The sequence below is a fragment of the Haliotis rufescens genome, unplaced genomic scaffold, assembly GCF_023055435.1.
Source record: "Haliotis rufescens isolate VD_foot unplaced genomic scaffold, xgHalRufe1.0.p SCAF_367, whole genome shotgun sequence".
Taxonomy (NCBI): Eukaryota; Metazoa; Mollusca; class Gastropoda; order Lepetellida; family Haliotidae; genus Haliotis; species Haliotis rufescens.
This window is the reverse complement of record NW_025964076.1, coordinates 634-17,562: the sequence shown is the minus strand read 5'-3', so window position 1 is coordinate 17,562 and position 16,929 is coordinate 634. Positions and strand designations below refer to the sequence as shown.

The 16,929-nt window shown below is 40.5% G+C and overlaps 1 protein-coding gene across 1 annotated transcript; it reads left to right on the top strand.

Moving 5' to 3' along the window:
- Positions 1-63: 63 nt before the first annotated feature.
- Positions 64-16,678, top strand: LOC125372140 (coiled-coil domain-containing protein 178-like; the record flags this gene model as incomplete). Its single annotated transcript, XM_048381202.1, has 10 exons — positions 64-101; positions 3,879-4,048; positions 4,799-4,843; positions 8,204-8,419; positions 9,322-9,480; positions 10,392-10,610; positions 12,704-12,854; positions 14,619-14,688; positions 15,432-15,574; positions 16,525-16,678. Coding segments are annotated over exons 2-10 (1,284 nt in total), but the record flags the coding sequence as incomplete, so codon positions are not given.
- Positions 16,679-16,929: the final 251 nt, after the last annotated feature.

Below are 16,929 nucleotides of genomic sequence, written 5' to 3'. Positions count from 1 at the left end.
CTTCTCGGTATTTTCCGGACATTATACTCGTGAGGTTACGGACGTATCCGGTAAATTCCGCCCGTAGTGACAAACTGGGCGTCAAAATGGCGGCCGAGGAGGTAAAAATATCAACATTGTGTGTTTATAGTTGATCGTAGAAACATAATCTTATCTGTTGCATTTTTTTAAAGAGTTCATGTGTTTTAATTGAAAGCTTTTAATTGTGTGATGTGTTTTAATTTACAAACACTGTTCTATCCCGAAATGTTCACAGCGATGTTTTGAAGTTACAGGCCTAATCCATGTTCACATGTAGTTTCGTGTCAATGTCGTGAAACATTACATACTTGGTGTATATCCTAGAGACTAGGGACAAGTTTACTGGTTTCGTTACGAGTTCTCTGTATATTGACTGATTGTCATCCAAGCTGTCCTGAAGATATATTTTCTAATTTGGTAATGATATGGAAGTATGTATTTTAATAAAATATATTATAAAGTTTCATTAGTTTTGATGATTGAAAATAACATGTTTTTAACTTATGAAAGCTTCCATTACAACGACTTGTGTCGGGTGCAAGACCCCCAAATCCCCAGTTAAACTTAGAAACTGATACTATGGAAGGAGCTCCCATACACCCCTTGACAAAATTATGCTGAAGGTTTCGTTACCCCAAGTACGTTTCAGTATACAGAAATGTACCCTAGTCGAAGTCAGAATACAGAAATAGTACCTGGTACACTAAACAGAGGACAAGTAAATTATTCCTCAACCCGAAACCAAAACTGGTTCATGTTGTAGTTCCGGTTCAACTGATTTCCAGTGAATTGGGATCCAGAAACTGAAGAAAATCTTCTATGTTCAAAGTAAAGGAACTGTTTTAGCACACTACGCAATGCGGAATGGATTCATCGTTGGGTACCATTCTGTATTCTGATATTGGCTAAGGTACATTTCTGTATGCCTCTGGTGTCATGGTCGACACACTTATTTGCTATTACAGTAATTCCACTGCATGGTAAATTAACTCAATTATTTTATTCTGTGTGTAATTGTGTGTAGTATTACCTTATTTCAACCCTGATTTTGAGATACTCACCTCCGTTACACTTGCTCAACTCTGTTACACAATGATTTGTAACAGAATTGAATTTTTAATATCTGTTTTACCACATGGTAAATAGAATGGAAAAAGATCCTAACTTGTCCATGAACTTTTATTTGTGATTATAAGCGTCAGTATTTTGAAAAAACAAAAATAAATTGGTGCTGTACTTTCTTTAGTACATAGGTAACAGTGTTGACTAAGAACAAACATTTACTTCTGACCATTGACATCAAGATTGATCTGGATGTTTCCCTTAAAAAGGTCATTCCAGCCCTTGATTATGGTTGAAAAGTCTTGGCACTTCATCTTTGGAAGAAAGTTGACACATTACTCACTTTTGACCAGGTTGAATCAAAACAAACAAATCTTGTAATGGAGTTGATTATGTCAATGGGACAACATGAATCTGCTATTTTTTCATCTATTTTATTCTTCTGATGTGTTAACCAAATGCTTTTATAATGGCTGATGAGTATTATTTTGTTCAAATATAGTTTAAAATACCTTATCTTAAAACAAGACTTTCAGCATGTTCAGAGATAATGTTATGTGACAGCTGATTTTTACATTTATTAAAGTTTAAATTACCTAAACAGAAGGTAGAACTTGAATCAGACTAAAAGAAATATGACAAATATGCTCTTCCAGGTACAATTAAGTCCACAAAATCTGATGTTATTTATTTCTCTAAGACCAAGTTTCTTAACTGAAAAGTAGGGACAGACATATTGATATTAATAATTTTGGGATCACATTGAGATTTTCACCCATCTGCGCTAACAGTGACCACTTCAGCCAACATTATTATTATATTACGCGGTTTATTTGTTCCCCGACAAGCATCTTCCCGAGGCAAGGGAGTTAACTGACTTTAAAAAGTCCAGTTTCCACCCTTGCGGAACTAGGCTGGAATTCCTGGCTCGATTGTAGCGCCACCAGTGGCTATTACGAGCTATGTTCCTTCTATGCCTCTCCTAAGGACCAATCAGATTCCACCTCTCGCATCACTTGCATTTGTTTCAAACAAAACGGTGGCGCCCTGTCAAGACGATCTGATCGATAATCAAAATCTATATTGTGATAAAACGAGTCTTACATCGCGAAGTGCATCAAATCACGTGAGCACCTTGATTAAAAACATGAAAAGATTTAGAAATTACCTGTTGACAACGAGCTAGCGGTGCACATGCTTTGCAAATCCTGCAGTCGACCGAAATCTACATGACACTTTACGGACCGGATTTTGATTTCGGTGCACGATTTTGATTGGACTATGCATTGACTCATTAGTCCAGACAAAATCTAACTTCATAATACCAGCCTAGTTCGGCAAGGGTGGAAACTGGACTTTTATAGTCAGTTAACTCACTTGCCTCGGGAAGATGCCCGACAAGAGGATCTGTATTCATTTCATTTATCATTCTTAACTCCCTGAGGAGTATACAACTCATGCTGTCTATGGGCGCTAGAGGAATTTTACATCTACCTCACACATCGGGCAGGCCATACCCATTCCTTGCTGGGTGAACAGAGGCAGATTTGAACAAAGTCACTTGCCCAGGGGGACACCACATGTTTTGACACTTATGTATGTATGTATTCGTGTTTCCACCATCTGGTCATCTACCATCAGACGAGTGGGTTCTTTTGAGTGCATACGGTGGATGTACTGTACACGAGGGGTAGAGACCACACTAAATAACAATCAGGCTTATAAGTGGGATGTGATCGCAGGACCTGCAGCTTGCTAGCCTTGCGCTATGACTGCTACCCACTATGCCCCCGATATGGAAGAGACAAGGAAGGTATCCGGTATACTGCGGCCTAGCCATGGGTTTTGCTATGGTTGTGTTAGGAAAAAGATGGTCCTTGATGCCAAAGAAGTATAGTTTGACAGTTTATTGTTAGGGGTCAAGTGAATATTTTTTAGACTGTAACCCTCCTACAATTTATGTGAAAACCATTGCATGAATGTTACATGTACTGTTTTGTACCCCATCGTTCCAGCAGAGTCCTTTAAACTCTGTCATTAGGGATGCTATAAAGAGTCAGTACTACTTAGTACTTGGCAGTATTTGATAATACCTTAAAGATGAGTCCAACTCAAGTCCAGGATGATTTGGCAAGTCTAGATTGCAAGTCTAGACTGCCTAAACTCTGAAATGTTACGTTGTTCTGGCCTCTATTTGGATTTTTATTTTTTATTTTGTAGATATATATTTTAAAATATAACTTTAACTCTTGGACAAAATATTAGTCTCACTTACCACCAACATCTATATGAATGATTTCACTGTCTAGATTGTCAGGGTTTCACTAAAGTAACCAAATTGCTTCATCCTTGGTAGCAACCCATGCTTCCCATAAAAAGTGACCATGCTTATCATAAGAGGCGGCTGACGGGATCGGGTGGTCAGACTCTCTGACTTGGTTGATGCATGTCATTGTATCTCACCTAAGGGCAGTCAGTTAAAAGCATTTGCTCATCACGCCGAAGACCCGGGTTCAATTCCTGACATGGGTACAATGTGTGAAGCCGATTTCTGGTGTCCCCCACCGTGATATTGCTGGAATATTGCTAAAAGCGGCGCAAAACCATACTCACTCACTCACTCGTATCTCACTTGCGTGGATCGATGCTCATGATGTCAATCACTGGATTGTCTGGTCCAGACTTGATTATTTACAGACCACTGTCATATAGCTGTAATATTGCTGAGTGCGGCATTAAACAACAAACAAACATCCTTTCTGGTCATCACAAGACAATTCCTCTCTTATTTTCAGATCTCTGGTCAATGTAACATCATGTCAATGTAACAAAGTTTCCATGATGTCAACAACAAAAGTAGTTCGGTTGGAGGAGGTGAGCTACGCGGAGGGCAGCTTCTCCTCCCCAAGCAAGGCAGGAATTCTGAAGAATGAGGAATCTCCTTCAGATGGCCTGCTTGACAAAGGTGAGTTTTTAAAGCTGGTATATATGAAGAGCATTTGTAGAGGGTAGTGTGAAAACCTGGAGCAATCAATCGTCAATCTGGAATGATTGGCTAATGATTGACTGATGGTCTTCATAGTCATTGTCGTCTTGCTGGAATCATATAAAATATTATGGCAACAAAAGAAAGGCAAGATTTATGATTTGTACCTATTTCACATACTTTCATTGTCAAACCAAGATCTAAAGAAATACTGATCGCGTTTTAACTGACTTGACATTATCACATATATACCTCATGGTAAGTCAATCTAATTAAAGTCAGATCTTTTACTTCAATACAATGCCACTCTGTGTAAAGATCTGAAAACACTCCATGGGTAGTCATGCCATGTGAAGCTTCTACTGTTTTTCAGCCAATCAGCATCAATGATTCTAAGTTCTTGGTACTAGTGAGTGAATCAATGATACAAATATGTTTTAGCATGAATTTATTGCACATTAATGACAGTACTACAAGTTGCTTTGTCTCCATGTTTCAAATGGTTTGAAGTTTGAACGTATACCAAAAAACCCCATTTTCTGTATGGACTGAATGAGTAGGGTTTTACGCCGCTTTTAGCAATATTCCAGCAGTATCACGGCTGGGGACACCAGTGGCAGTAGCGGGCTTCACACATAGTACCCATGTGCGCCTTTGGTGTAATGAGCAAACGCTTTAACCACTAGGCTTCCCTACCGCCCCTTCTAAACTGAGTAATTTTCTCCTCAGATGTTGATGGCAGTCAAGAAAAGGAGGAGACAGAAGAAGCTAAAGGTAGCAAAAAGTGTTTCAGTTTTTCACATTGACCCTTGCCTTGCCCCTTGATGCTGCAGCATGTAATCTGCTGGTCAAATATCAACATGTGTTCTCCTGATGACCCTTTCATTGAGTGTTGAGCATGTTCAATATGTGTTGAATGACACTCAAATGTATGCCACAGCGTACCTGACAGGTTTTAACCAGGTAATGCACTTCCAGACGACAACATGAATCCTTCATGACGAGAATCCTTTTGTATTTGTTATAACAAAGATCGCTCAACATGACAAACTCTCGGAAATTATGTCCTGATGTCAAGTCTATGTACTATGATGTGGTGGTAGAGTTACATGAATTATTTTGTAATTGCTCTAATCACTGTGGCAATTATCCAATAATTGACTGATGACAGACACTAGTTTCATTCTTGCTAATTTATTGTGTAGAAAGATTTAACACATTGTGACCAATCCCCTGTGGGGATTCTGGGTTAAAATAGGACCCCGCCAGCCTGTCTTGTCATATGAGATACAAGATGGATTGACCCAAACATTGCTATGTTGGGATTATACAGTAATGGAACAGAAAATTTTCACAGTTCATAATCTGATCATGTCCACTAAAAACTTTAAAAACTGAGGATGTGTAGAGGTTGCTGTGATGAGGGTAGATCTTGTATGTTTTGTCTCAAAAAATAATTAACATATGCTGTCATGCAGGGAAGGTTTCCACAGTTATTGAGTTATTACAGAACCTCAGAAGAAAGTTTTGTGAAACTTTTCCTATCTCACATTATACATTTCTCCTTCATCGATCCTGGTGTGGAAACGACCTAGAAGAAAGTTTCCAGCCTTAAAGAAACACCTCACCCCAACACATCCCATTCATCACCATAGTCACCACTGTAAACCATGGGTCACCATTGCAACTTGTTGATGCCTCCCAGTTGGTCGGGGAGCGCATCTTCATGACAGGCAGACAGCAGGGCGTTGGTCAGAAGATGACCGAAAGTTGCACATAAACAATCTGGAGTTCAGAGCGGTGATTCTTGCCGTCAACCATGGGGCGGATCTTCTACAATCATCTCAAGTCATGATCCAATCAAACAATGCACCAGTGGTCTGGTACATCAACAAGATGGGATCGACCAAGTCAGCATCACTTCTCAGAACAACAATGCAGTTCTTCGACCTAGTTGACTCACTTCACATCCAGGTTCGGACAAGACACTTTCCGGGAATCCAGAATGTGATAGCAGATGCCTTATCCTGCCCAGATCATCCATCCCCGACAGAGTGGCAACTACATCGCAAGTTTTTCGTTGGATTTGCTGCCTTCATCGAACTCCAACCTCAACCTCTTCGCAACCCGTTTCAACAAACAGTTGCCATAGTTCATATCCCCAATACCAGACCAGCAGGCAATGCTCTAGCCGTCTCATGGGAAGGACTCAGACTGAAGGTACCATCATCTTCGTCTATGACCAGAACTAGTACTCCCACTTCACTCAAACCAGTTGCACCCATCACCGGACACACTTCATCTTTGTTTTTGGCACATCTCCAGAAATCTCTTATAAGTAGCCAAGGGTAATTCTCTTAAAGTGGCGCGGACTATCACTGATGCGCATCACACTTCTACTAAAGCTCTGTACGATCATATATGGAAGGCTTGAGATCACCTCTCCGACCTCGCCACCACCTGAACAAATGGCTGAATACCTTCAACACAGTACTTCAGCGCAGTACCAGGAAGCTGAAGGGTTATGCTTTAGCTATCTGTATGGCTGCTTTTAATTCCATCATTGCGACAACCAAGGCCCAAGGTCTCTACTGTTGCTGAGCTACATTCATTGATTTGCTCCACCCGGCTTGTGGATCAGTTCTCTCGTGTTGGCCTAGCAACTGACAGCAGCCGGTCACCGAGATGAGGATGCCAGCATGCTACAGTCTCACATCTCGTATCCTGTAGATACAGCAATAAATACTTAGAGCTACTTTATTGTTTATTATTATTCCATTGGGCCATTTTATACACTCATCTGTAGAGACTTAGTCTGCGTCTTAGAAGTCACTTTCCAGTGCGGCCATTTGCTTAAAAGGTATCCAAATCTTCCACCTGCTCACCTCTGTCTTTGTGAGCATGATGTCTCAGTAGTTGATTGTAGACCGGTATTAGTATTGGCAGACATTTCCTCTTCATTCTAAACGTACTCAATCTCTGCGGTTGTGGTTGATAGCTTTGACAAAGCGTCCAAAGAGATGCAAAGCTGGGCCGCCTAATGTCCAATATATTGGTTCGTATGTGTGAAGTCTGTCTTGTAGAACCTACTAGCCGAAAAGGGGGTGTTTGTAACAGAACACTCCCTCTTCGACGGGCTGAGTTGTGTGCAAAATCACGAAACACATGATTTATCTGAGGTCATGCTGTATCTGTCTTAGTATTTGTTAGTTGTTTAACGCCGCACTCAGCAATATTCCAGCTATACAACGGCGGTTTGTAAATAATCAATTCTAGACCAGACAATCCAGTGATTTACATCATGAACATCGATCCACAAAATTTGTCTTAGTAGCAAAAAGAGGGTTTTCAGATTCAGAAGCAACCCTTACACAGGTTCCTATTCAACACTAAGCTTTCTGACAATCATTGGATTTAATCATTGTTTAGTATCAGCTTCCTTGTGTATGTCTCATGGTTGAGGTCCTATTACAGGTTAGGGTATCTGCACCCCACCATCCAACCATCGGATAAATGCATATTGTAAGATAGGATAAGTTTTAAGAATTTGAAATTTTACAATAAATTGTATATTTATATACTTCTTCCTTCTCACACGCTAAACCCCCACCCAACCACCCCTACATCACAGTTACACCACTCGGTATGCTCTAGAAAGAGAATGAGGGTGCAGGGAATGTCAGGTGATCAGGTCGCAAGGGGTCACATCTCACGGGATTGCAGTGGTGTGACCCATGGTTTACAGTGGTGACTATGGTGATGTATGGGATGTGTTTGGGTGAGATGTTTTTTTTAAGCTGGAAACTTTGTTCTAGGATGTTTCCACACTAGGATTAAAGAAGAAGGGGAAATGCATAGTGTGAGATGGGATAAATATATAAATATATAATTTAATGTAAAATTTTCAAAACCCTTTCCAAGTTCGATCATCCATGTAGTTATGGAGACGTGAAACAGTTTATAGATAAAAACTATAATTTTTTAAACAACGTTTCATGTCTCCTTACCCTTTGAGTATCATGTTCTCATGTTTATCCAACATTTAAATGCCTATCAAAGAATTCAGTGCAGTTACGTTCAAGATGTATTGAGAGGTTTGTACATGAAATAAATATTTATTTTCCAACATTTCAGATAAAGTGTATCCTCTTCCTTCCAACTGGCCAAAGATACCTCAGCTTGCTCGACGTCGTAGTTGCGAGCTGACGAGGTCAACAGAGCCATGTGTGAAGAAGGCGGTGTCTCACCTAGAGCTGGTGCAGAACATTATCGATGAGTGGTTCAAGAAGGCAGAGGAGGATGTGAAGAGCAGGACGTCCAGTCGAAGAGAGTCCATAGTGTCCCTCCCAGGTCAGTCCAGAGTTGTGTCCCTTTGCTGAATCCCCCATAGGGATTCCGTGGTAAAATTGGGCTTCCAGCAGCCTATGCTGATCGTAAGAAACGACCAAATAGATCAGGTTTACAGAGCTCCAGATAAGCTTTTGGTGTTGTGGGTATTTTACCCATGTATTTTAAAATCATTGGGTATCAGTAATTCTATCTGGGTATTCACATTTCTGTTACCCACTAGTTTTTACACATGTGGGTATTTAAGTTAAATATTTAAAAACACTATTCATCTAGTCCCTGCCAACTGGTGTCGTGTGGGTTCGAGAGCTTTATAGGACTCAAAAATACCACGATACTTCCACAGGAAAGTGTGATGGCAAATGATCATGATGTTACTGTCATCGTGGAGTTTGGCAAGGTTGACGGAATGCCCGTTTATAATTTCAAAATAAGTTGCCGTTTTGCTAATCGAATACGCATGGTTACTTCACAATATTTTGATGATACGCACAATTAAAAGCGTATCTGTAATGTTCGTTTGCGTATTTGATACTCTTGGATTTTATTTTACTGCGTATTTCTGCATTTCTGATGCGTATTTTACGCACATACGCAGCTAATCTGGAGCTCTGGGTTTAGAAACTCATGACTTGTGTGTCATACCCTGATGTAAATGGACGTGGCTTATGATATCAATCACTGGTTGGTCTGACTCAGTTATTTACACTCAACCATTATGTAGCTGGAATATGGTGTGACATTAAACAACAACAAATTTAATATACATGTACAAAAGTAAATGTACCAGGGTTCCATTTTATACCCTGACCAGGAACCTCCAGTACTAGATACAATGTCTGTATCGGTTCCTGTTATGTGGTTTAATAGTGTCAGATCTTATTTTTGATATCATATTATTCCAGAAACCAGAAAACAACTGCGGTTTGTGGACGATCAGGCAGCGACAGCAAGTTCGTCAGGACACCGGTCACGCACAGTCAGTGAAGCGTCTCGGGCTTCCTCCCAACTGTCTGTCCCAGAGAACCTGTCGGTCAAGGGGGTCGGGGCAAAGGCTGAACAAGGTTTGGGGAGGATCATCTCTGATCTCAGTACCATGGCAACATGGCATCTATTACAGCAGTGATGACTAGCTTAAAGGCTTTAGATTAGCTAATTATTACTATAAGAAATACCCTGCAAGCTCTTCATGGTAAAGGAATATTCAGTGCATTTGGTTTAATAGAATTCGAAGCTTATTTAATCTTTTGATATTCCCATCAACCTCTCAAAGATACATTAAGATCAGGGTGGCGTTGTACAAAGCGATCTTAGCGCTAAGGCAATCGTTACTTCAATACCTTAACATAGGACCCGTGAAGATCCGGGCTAGAATAGGTCTTCAGTAACGGGATCGCGTGGTCAGGCTCGCTGACTTGGTTGATACATGTCATCGATCCCAAATGCGTGGATCAATGCTCATGATGTGGATCACTGGATTGTCTGGTCCAGACTCGATTATTTTACAGACTGCCGTCATATAGCTGGAATATTGCTGAGTGCGGTGTTAAACAACAAACAAACAAAAAACAAAACTTTAACATAGACTTACGACAGTCTTAGCACTTAGGTTGTTTTGTACGACACCCTGATGTTTTACTCTGACATGATAGCTCTTTGTGTAAACATCCCAGGACATCTTCAAAGGAAGGGGCATAACTCTTGTAGACCTTCTTACATACCGCCAATAATATAGTAACCTGATAACACTTGTCGTGATTGGTGACTTAATTGATCAGGTGGTCAGGCTCAGTGACTTGGTTGATTGCTAGCCATTGTACTACAGCATTAGACATTACTCATAATATCAATCACTAGTTTGTCTGGGCCAGACACAGTTGCCCTCATAATGGTGGAATATTGCTGACAGCATCATTTGAAAACAATGAAAGAAATATATTTTCTAGCTCAACTGGTGTCTATTTGGTGTTTACAGAGGCTTGTGAGGTCGAGAACCAAGGTCTGGACATTCCTTACCTTGGGGCTGAGGACGTGATTGACGAGGTCATCACTCTGCTGGCCAGGCTGGAGAATGACCGGCATGAGACTGAGGGGAAGCTGGGGCAGGAGAGGGGGAAGGTCAGTAAACTGACCACCAAGATTGATGACCTGTGTCTCCGGAGGCTGAGGGATCTGCCTGTGCTTGTTCAAAGAGGTGAGGTCAGAATCAGCCTCAGATGGCTTAGTGGAGTTGGTCTGGCTGCACTGTATTCTAATTTGGGTCACCTGCATGTTATTTTGCTGGTTGTTGTTGTCTTTCAGGACCTGTCATGGCAAGAGTTGTCTCCCATGGCTACTTTCTTAATTTGCTTTCATCTTTTGTAGGAATTAGTCCGCCTATATCTTGTGTTTGAATTTATTATGCTTTTCCCTCAATGTATTTGAAGGTCGTTTCTATACAGTAAACATGATACCGTATTGGGCGTATTAAGTGTTCTGCTCCAATAATCGCCCCTGACCAACATCTGTACCAATCTGTAAGTACTCTTTATAAGCGCCCCCACTGAGACCAAAAAGTTTTGTTTATTAATCCTAAAAAGACAGCAGGGTAGGAGGCGTATATAGTTGCCTAGTAACTATTATTAAACAAGTTTTAGATTTCATCGCCGTTTGAACTAATTTTGTTCACTACCATTCAATATCTGACAACAAATTTGACTCACTTATACTTTTAATAAGTGTCCCCATTGTAAATTTTCAAAGTGCCCAGGGCGCTTATTGTGGCAAATACAGTAATGCTTGTTGGATTGACTCTTTTGATACATGACTTTGTTGTGTGACACTTATCAGAGAGGTACACAAAGTATGTGATCTGGACTACCAGTTGTCAGACTTCTATTTCTGTAGAAGCTTCAGTGGCTGAGTTGGCTACAATCTCATTAAAATCAGATCTTAGTTCTCGCTACTGCTAAACAAAGATCTGAGGACATCCAATTACGGGTCAAGTCAGACCGACCTGGTGCGAGCTTTGACCGACCAATGGAATGACCAATCAGAAGGCAGCTTTCTCGTGCTTTACGACACAAATTTCAAATTTGAGACTACGCTTCAAAACATATTTTGACAAATTCTCGATTACAAATTTGAAACCTGAACAAAAATACATTCTCGAATGGCTAATAGATGGTATAGACTGTATGGATTCTGTCGTTTAACCCGTAACTGTCGTTCAGAATACCCCATGTTAAAGTTTTCGAGATTGCATGATTAGACTGTCACTTTCATAATCTGGTAAGCGACGCACTGATTGGTCGGATGAAAGGTTGTTGTGACGTGACCCCTAATGGGATGTCTTCAGATCTTTGTTTAGCGGTAGCGAGAACTAAGGTCTGATTTTAATGAGATTGAGTGGGCTAGATCACTGGTTTTGTGTGCTGGTGATAAGGTGCCTCACTCTGGCAGTGTGGGTTCGAATCCTAGATGGTGCTCAACCCCAAAAAGAACTAGAATTTGTACTTTACAAGTGTTATGCCAAATACAACATTCCTTGCTTCTGAGAAGTTTGTAATTTAGTAGCTATTGGAGTTTATTGGTCTCTTATTACTAATTAAAACTGTACAAAGAATGATCATTTAGTGTAAGTGTAAGATTGTATACCGTATATCGCTGTGTATAAAGCGACCCCACGTATAAGACGACCCCCCTGTACACGCTTTGGAAATCAACCCAAAATCCTATACTCCGTGTATAAAGCGACCTGGAATGAAGCACATCACAAGTGTGCACATAAACCTTATATTTGCAATGAAAATATGTTTATTTTGCTTTGTTTTTTCTACGATGATTGGGGGTGGTCGGGTAGCCTAGTGGTTAAAGCGTTCGCTCATCATGCTGAAGACCCGGGTTCGATTCCCGACGTGGGTACAATGTGTGAAGCCCATTTCTGGTGCCCCCCGCCATGATATTTCTGGAATATTGCTAAAAGCAGCGTAAAACCATACTCACTCACTCTACGATGATTGTTCGAGTGTGTAACTCCAGCACACGTCGTACATGGTTTGTGTTTACACGGTGCGACACCAAATGGGTGCCCGTAAAATAAAATTCATAAAATAACATAAGAACATATTTCAAGTTACGAGATAGTGGGACAACTGTAAAAGACGAAATTGACTATTGATAAAATCAGCAGTTTGAAGCAGGTTAGCTACAGACAAAATTTGTCTCTTTTACTATATTCCTTCTCCACTCACATCAATGTTCAGGTATTGCATGTCTCACCTGCACTCACATCTCTGTCCCCATCAGAGCATGAAGCATGTATACTCGACCTCAATGAGCTGCAGTGGCATGTTGCGTACCGAGGTCGCAATGAGGCACGCATACAGAACAGGAGAGAAATTGCAGATGTTCTCAATAACAGACTCAAGGAGGACATCGCTTTTGTAGAGAGGCATATGTAAGTGATATGTAAAATGTTCAGTCATATGTAGAATGTTCAAGTCATATATAGGTCATATGTAGAATGTTCGGAGACATATGGAAGTCATATGTAGAATGTTCAGAGTCATATGAAGAATGTTCAAGTCATATGTAGGTCATATGTAGAATGTTCGGAGACATATGGAAGTCATATGTAGAATGTTCAGAGTCATATGTAGAATGTTCAAGCCATATGTAGGTCATATGTAGAATTTTCGGAGACATATGGAGGTCATATGTAGAATGTTCAGAGTCATATGTAGAATGTTCAAGTCATGTGGGTCATATGTAGAATGTTGAGAGTCATATGTAGAATGTTCAAGTCATATGTGGGTCATATGTAGAATGTTCAGAGGCATATGGAAGTCATATGTAGAATGTTTGGAGTGATATGTAAGTCCTATGTAGAATATTCAGAGGCATATGTAAGTCATATGTAGAATGTTCTGGGGCATATGTAAGTCATATGTAGAATGTTCAGGTGCTCATTTTGCAGAGAAATATTTACGAAATATTAATTTTACTGAATAAGCTTTCTGTATTTGGTAGTGGTCTGTTTTGCAGGATGATGTTTACATTTACAATTAGCTAATCAAGTGTTTCTTCATTTCCTTATGTTTTTAAGTCAGATGTTTACAGCAATAGCTTCAGCATTATAGTCTGGAAGGTAATTTAAGGTACCGATGTTTACTACAATATCTGAAAAACTATTGGACCTACTCCAGTCAAAGTTGGTATGGGATTATTAAACAGTCATACATAACTGGATATTACATTTAAAGACAATCGGTGCATGAATAAAAAATCTGTCTATTTAGCTATCACTATATTTCATCAACAACCAGACCTGTTCGTCACGGGTGGAACGAGCATTCATTGAAACAGCCATCTGCATAATGCTATCCCTGCGTCACAGGGCCATATGACACAGTTGAACCAATCAACTCAACTCGAAAGGGTGCACGGGAATCAGGCACGCACAAATACGGTGTTAGCGTTGGGCGTCTCAACGTGCGTGATTCCAGTGCACCCTTTGGAGTACTGGAGTAGGTCCGATAGTTTTTCAGATATTGTAGTAAACGTCGGTACCTTAAATTACCTTACAGACTATAGTTGTAGTAGTAATACACTTGTTCTGTCAGGGATTGAACACAGAATCAGCAAGTGTCAATATGCGTTGTCAGTTTGGAGAGTACTCACACATAGAGACTGGAAATTGTTGTTCAATCTATTCAATATTATGAAAACTCAAAATCAAAATTACCGTATTCGACATAATAAGCGCCTAGGGTGCTCTCAAAATTAGAAATAGGGGGCTCTTAATAGAATATAATTTCGGTGAGAGAAAAAAGCAGAGTTGTTAGAACGTAAATTTCGTGGTTTGTGCTGACAGCCTGAAATGACAGGTATATTTTCCAGAATTTAATTGCCCATAATTAAGGGTGCATATAACACAAGAGTGCGTATTATACACGAATAAATAAGTCTTGTGTTCATTGATCAATCGGAAGGGGTGCTAATTGGGATTGTTCACTAGCCAATATATTAAAAAATATCGCCGTGGGCACTTATTAGAGCGGGGCGCTTTATACGTCGAATATGGTTAGTGTTGTAGCCTCATTGACAACACATTGTTGAGCTGAGTCCGTTGAGTCAGCTTGCTATAACAGTGGACTGAGGGTGTCATGAGATAGGGTTCTGTATGGATGATAGTGTGAAGTGTATATGACTGTGTCTGCAGACCCCTGGTGCAGGAGAAGCTCCTTCTGGAGATGGAAGCCATGGACAAAATCAAGAAGGCTCAGGCCGAGGTGAGATTGCATACACTATAACATCAATTACTACAATTATACCTTATCCTGATTCATAGTTATTGCTTATCTCTTCTCATCATCCCTGAAAGGTAGTGGAAACTTCCTGTGCTGTGTTCCCCAAGAACAGAAAAATATCTCCAAACGCACCCCTGCCACGGGCAGACATACTTGAGCCACGTGACCATGCTGGCTTGCTTACTGTCTGTCTCTCACTGTCTCATTTTTGAGCCAACGAACTAGTTGGGAAATTTGTTCTCTAAATTTCTATCAAAATTATCAAATGACAACACTGATCTCTCAGCCACTGAACATGCTGAAGCTGGTTCGCTGTACTTTGTGGACACAGGAAACTAGGTTATTACTGTTTACAAGCTGAAAAAGTTGGAAGTTGTTTTTGATGATAAATAGAATCTCACTCTTGTGTCTTTTGGTACTAAATACAGTGATTCATTGATATACCGCTGCCATCGGGGTCCAAGATCCTGTATATATATAGACACTCATCGATAAAGTTTAAAATTTCTCATCAAGCCTTGGAATTTTTTACATGATGTATATTTGATATCAAAAGACTCTTGGGCTGAGATTCTTTGTCTCATTCCGGGGGTAAAGGAGTGAATATATAGACCTGGGTTGCCAGTATCATTCAGTGTAAATTCTGTTGCCAATCAGAAGACCTGTGACAAGATGACCCGTTGATAAATGTGTATGAATCAACTGCCTCATGTTTCCTGTTACAGACTGACCAGGAGCTGGAGATGACCAAGCAGCGACAGGCCAAGACTGAGCAAAAGTCCGAGGAGGCGGTCAACAAGGCGGAGAATGAACGTGGACACATCAAGCGAGAGCTGGACACTGTCCGAGACAATCTTAGTCAGATAAGGTACACAATGACTTCGAACCCTTTGCTTGTAATAACGGAATAGGTATTTTCGCATAAATGGTTAACCACTTGGACAATATCTGATGTTTATGGCTCGATACACTGACAAGGATCAGTGATGACAGTGACATTCATTGGTTTTCTTGCTGCAAACTTGCAAAAGGAAGTTGTAGATTTTTGTGATTTGCAGATGCATAGCATTTTTGTATCTTTAAAGCCATGATACAATATATTAAGACTATATTTGTATCTTCTGATGTGATGCCCTGCCACGAAGTTGGTTGCAGTACACTATCTATTGAGAATCATTACAACCCTAATACATGACTATTACAAACTTCATACACAAACTTTGAGAAGGACCTCCATCATTGGGCATCTTCCCGAAGCAAGGGAGTTAAGTAACTTTGAAAGTCAAGTTTCCACCCTTGCTGAATTAGCCCCACCAGTGGTTAGTACGACTTATGTCCCTTCTATGTCCCCGCTACTGACCAATCAGATTCCACCTCTCATATCACTTGCATTTGCTTCAAACAAAATGGCGGGACCCAGTCTTGATGATCTGATCGATAATCAAGATCTGTATAGTAATAAAACGAGTCATCCCCCCTGAAGTGCATCAAATCACTTGAGCACCTTGATTAAAAACATGAAAATATATGGAAATATCTGTTGATGCCCAGCAGACGGTACACATGCTCTACAAATCCTGCATTTAAACGAAATTGGCATGGCAGTTGCCATTTTGTTTATGAACCAGATGTCGATTTAGTTACGGACTTTTGATTTGACTATGCATGAACCTTCCATCCTAGTTTGGCAAGGGTGGAAACTGGACTTTTAAAGTCAGTTAACTCCCTTCCCTTGAGAAGATGTTATTGAGGTGAACAATCTACACCAAAGAAGAATCATGTTGCTGATGATGCTAACAGTCACTTTGTCCCCTCCAGTGAGGATCTGTCGGAGGCGAAGATGACGTACAATGCATACGTCCACCAGCTGAACGACATCCGGCAGCAGCTGAAGGACAATGACCAGGAGATGAAGATCCTGGAGGTGAAGAACGAGAATGCCAAGGTGGCAGAGGAGATGCAGGCAACCAAGGTACAGTTCGTATTTCGGGGTGTCAAGGGCAGGGCCATGTTCCACTCACTGATTGTAGTGCTAAGATGATCGTAACTCCCATACTTTAACACAAACTTACGACTGTCGTAGCGCTGAGGTAGCTTTGTGGAACAGGGACGTGGCTGAATTAACAGTGCCATATGCTTCATCCAGGATCATCCAGTGTATTGTATGTCCATTCTATATGATATATTCCCTGGACCCATTGACTTCCATAGCTTTGTTTGGAA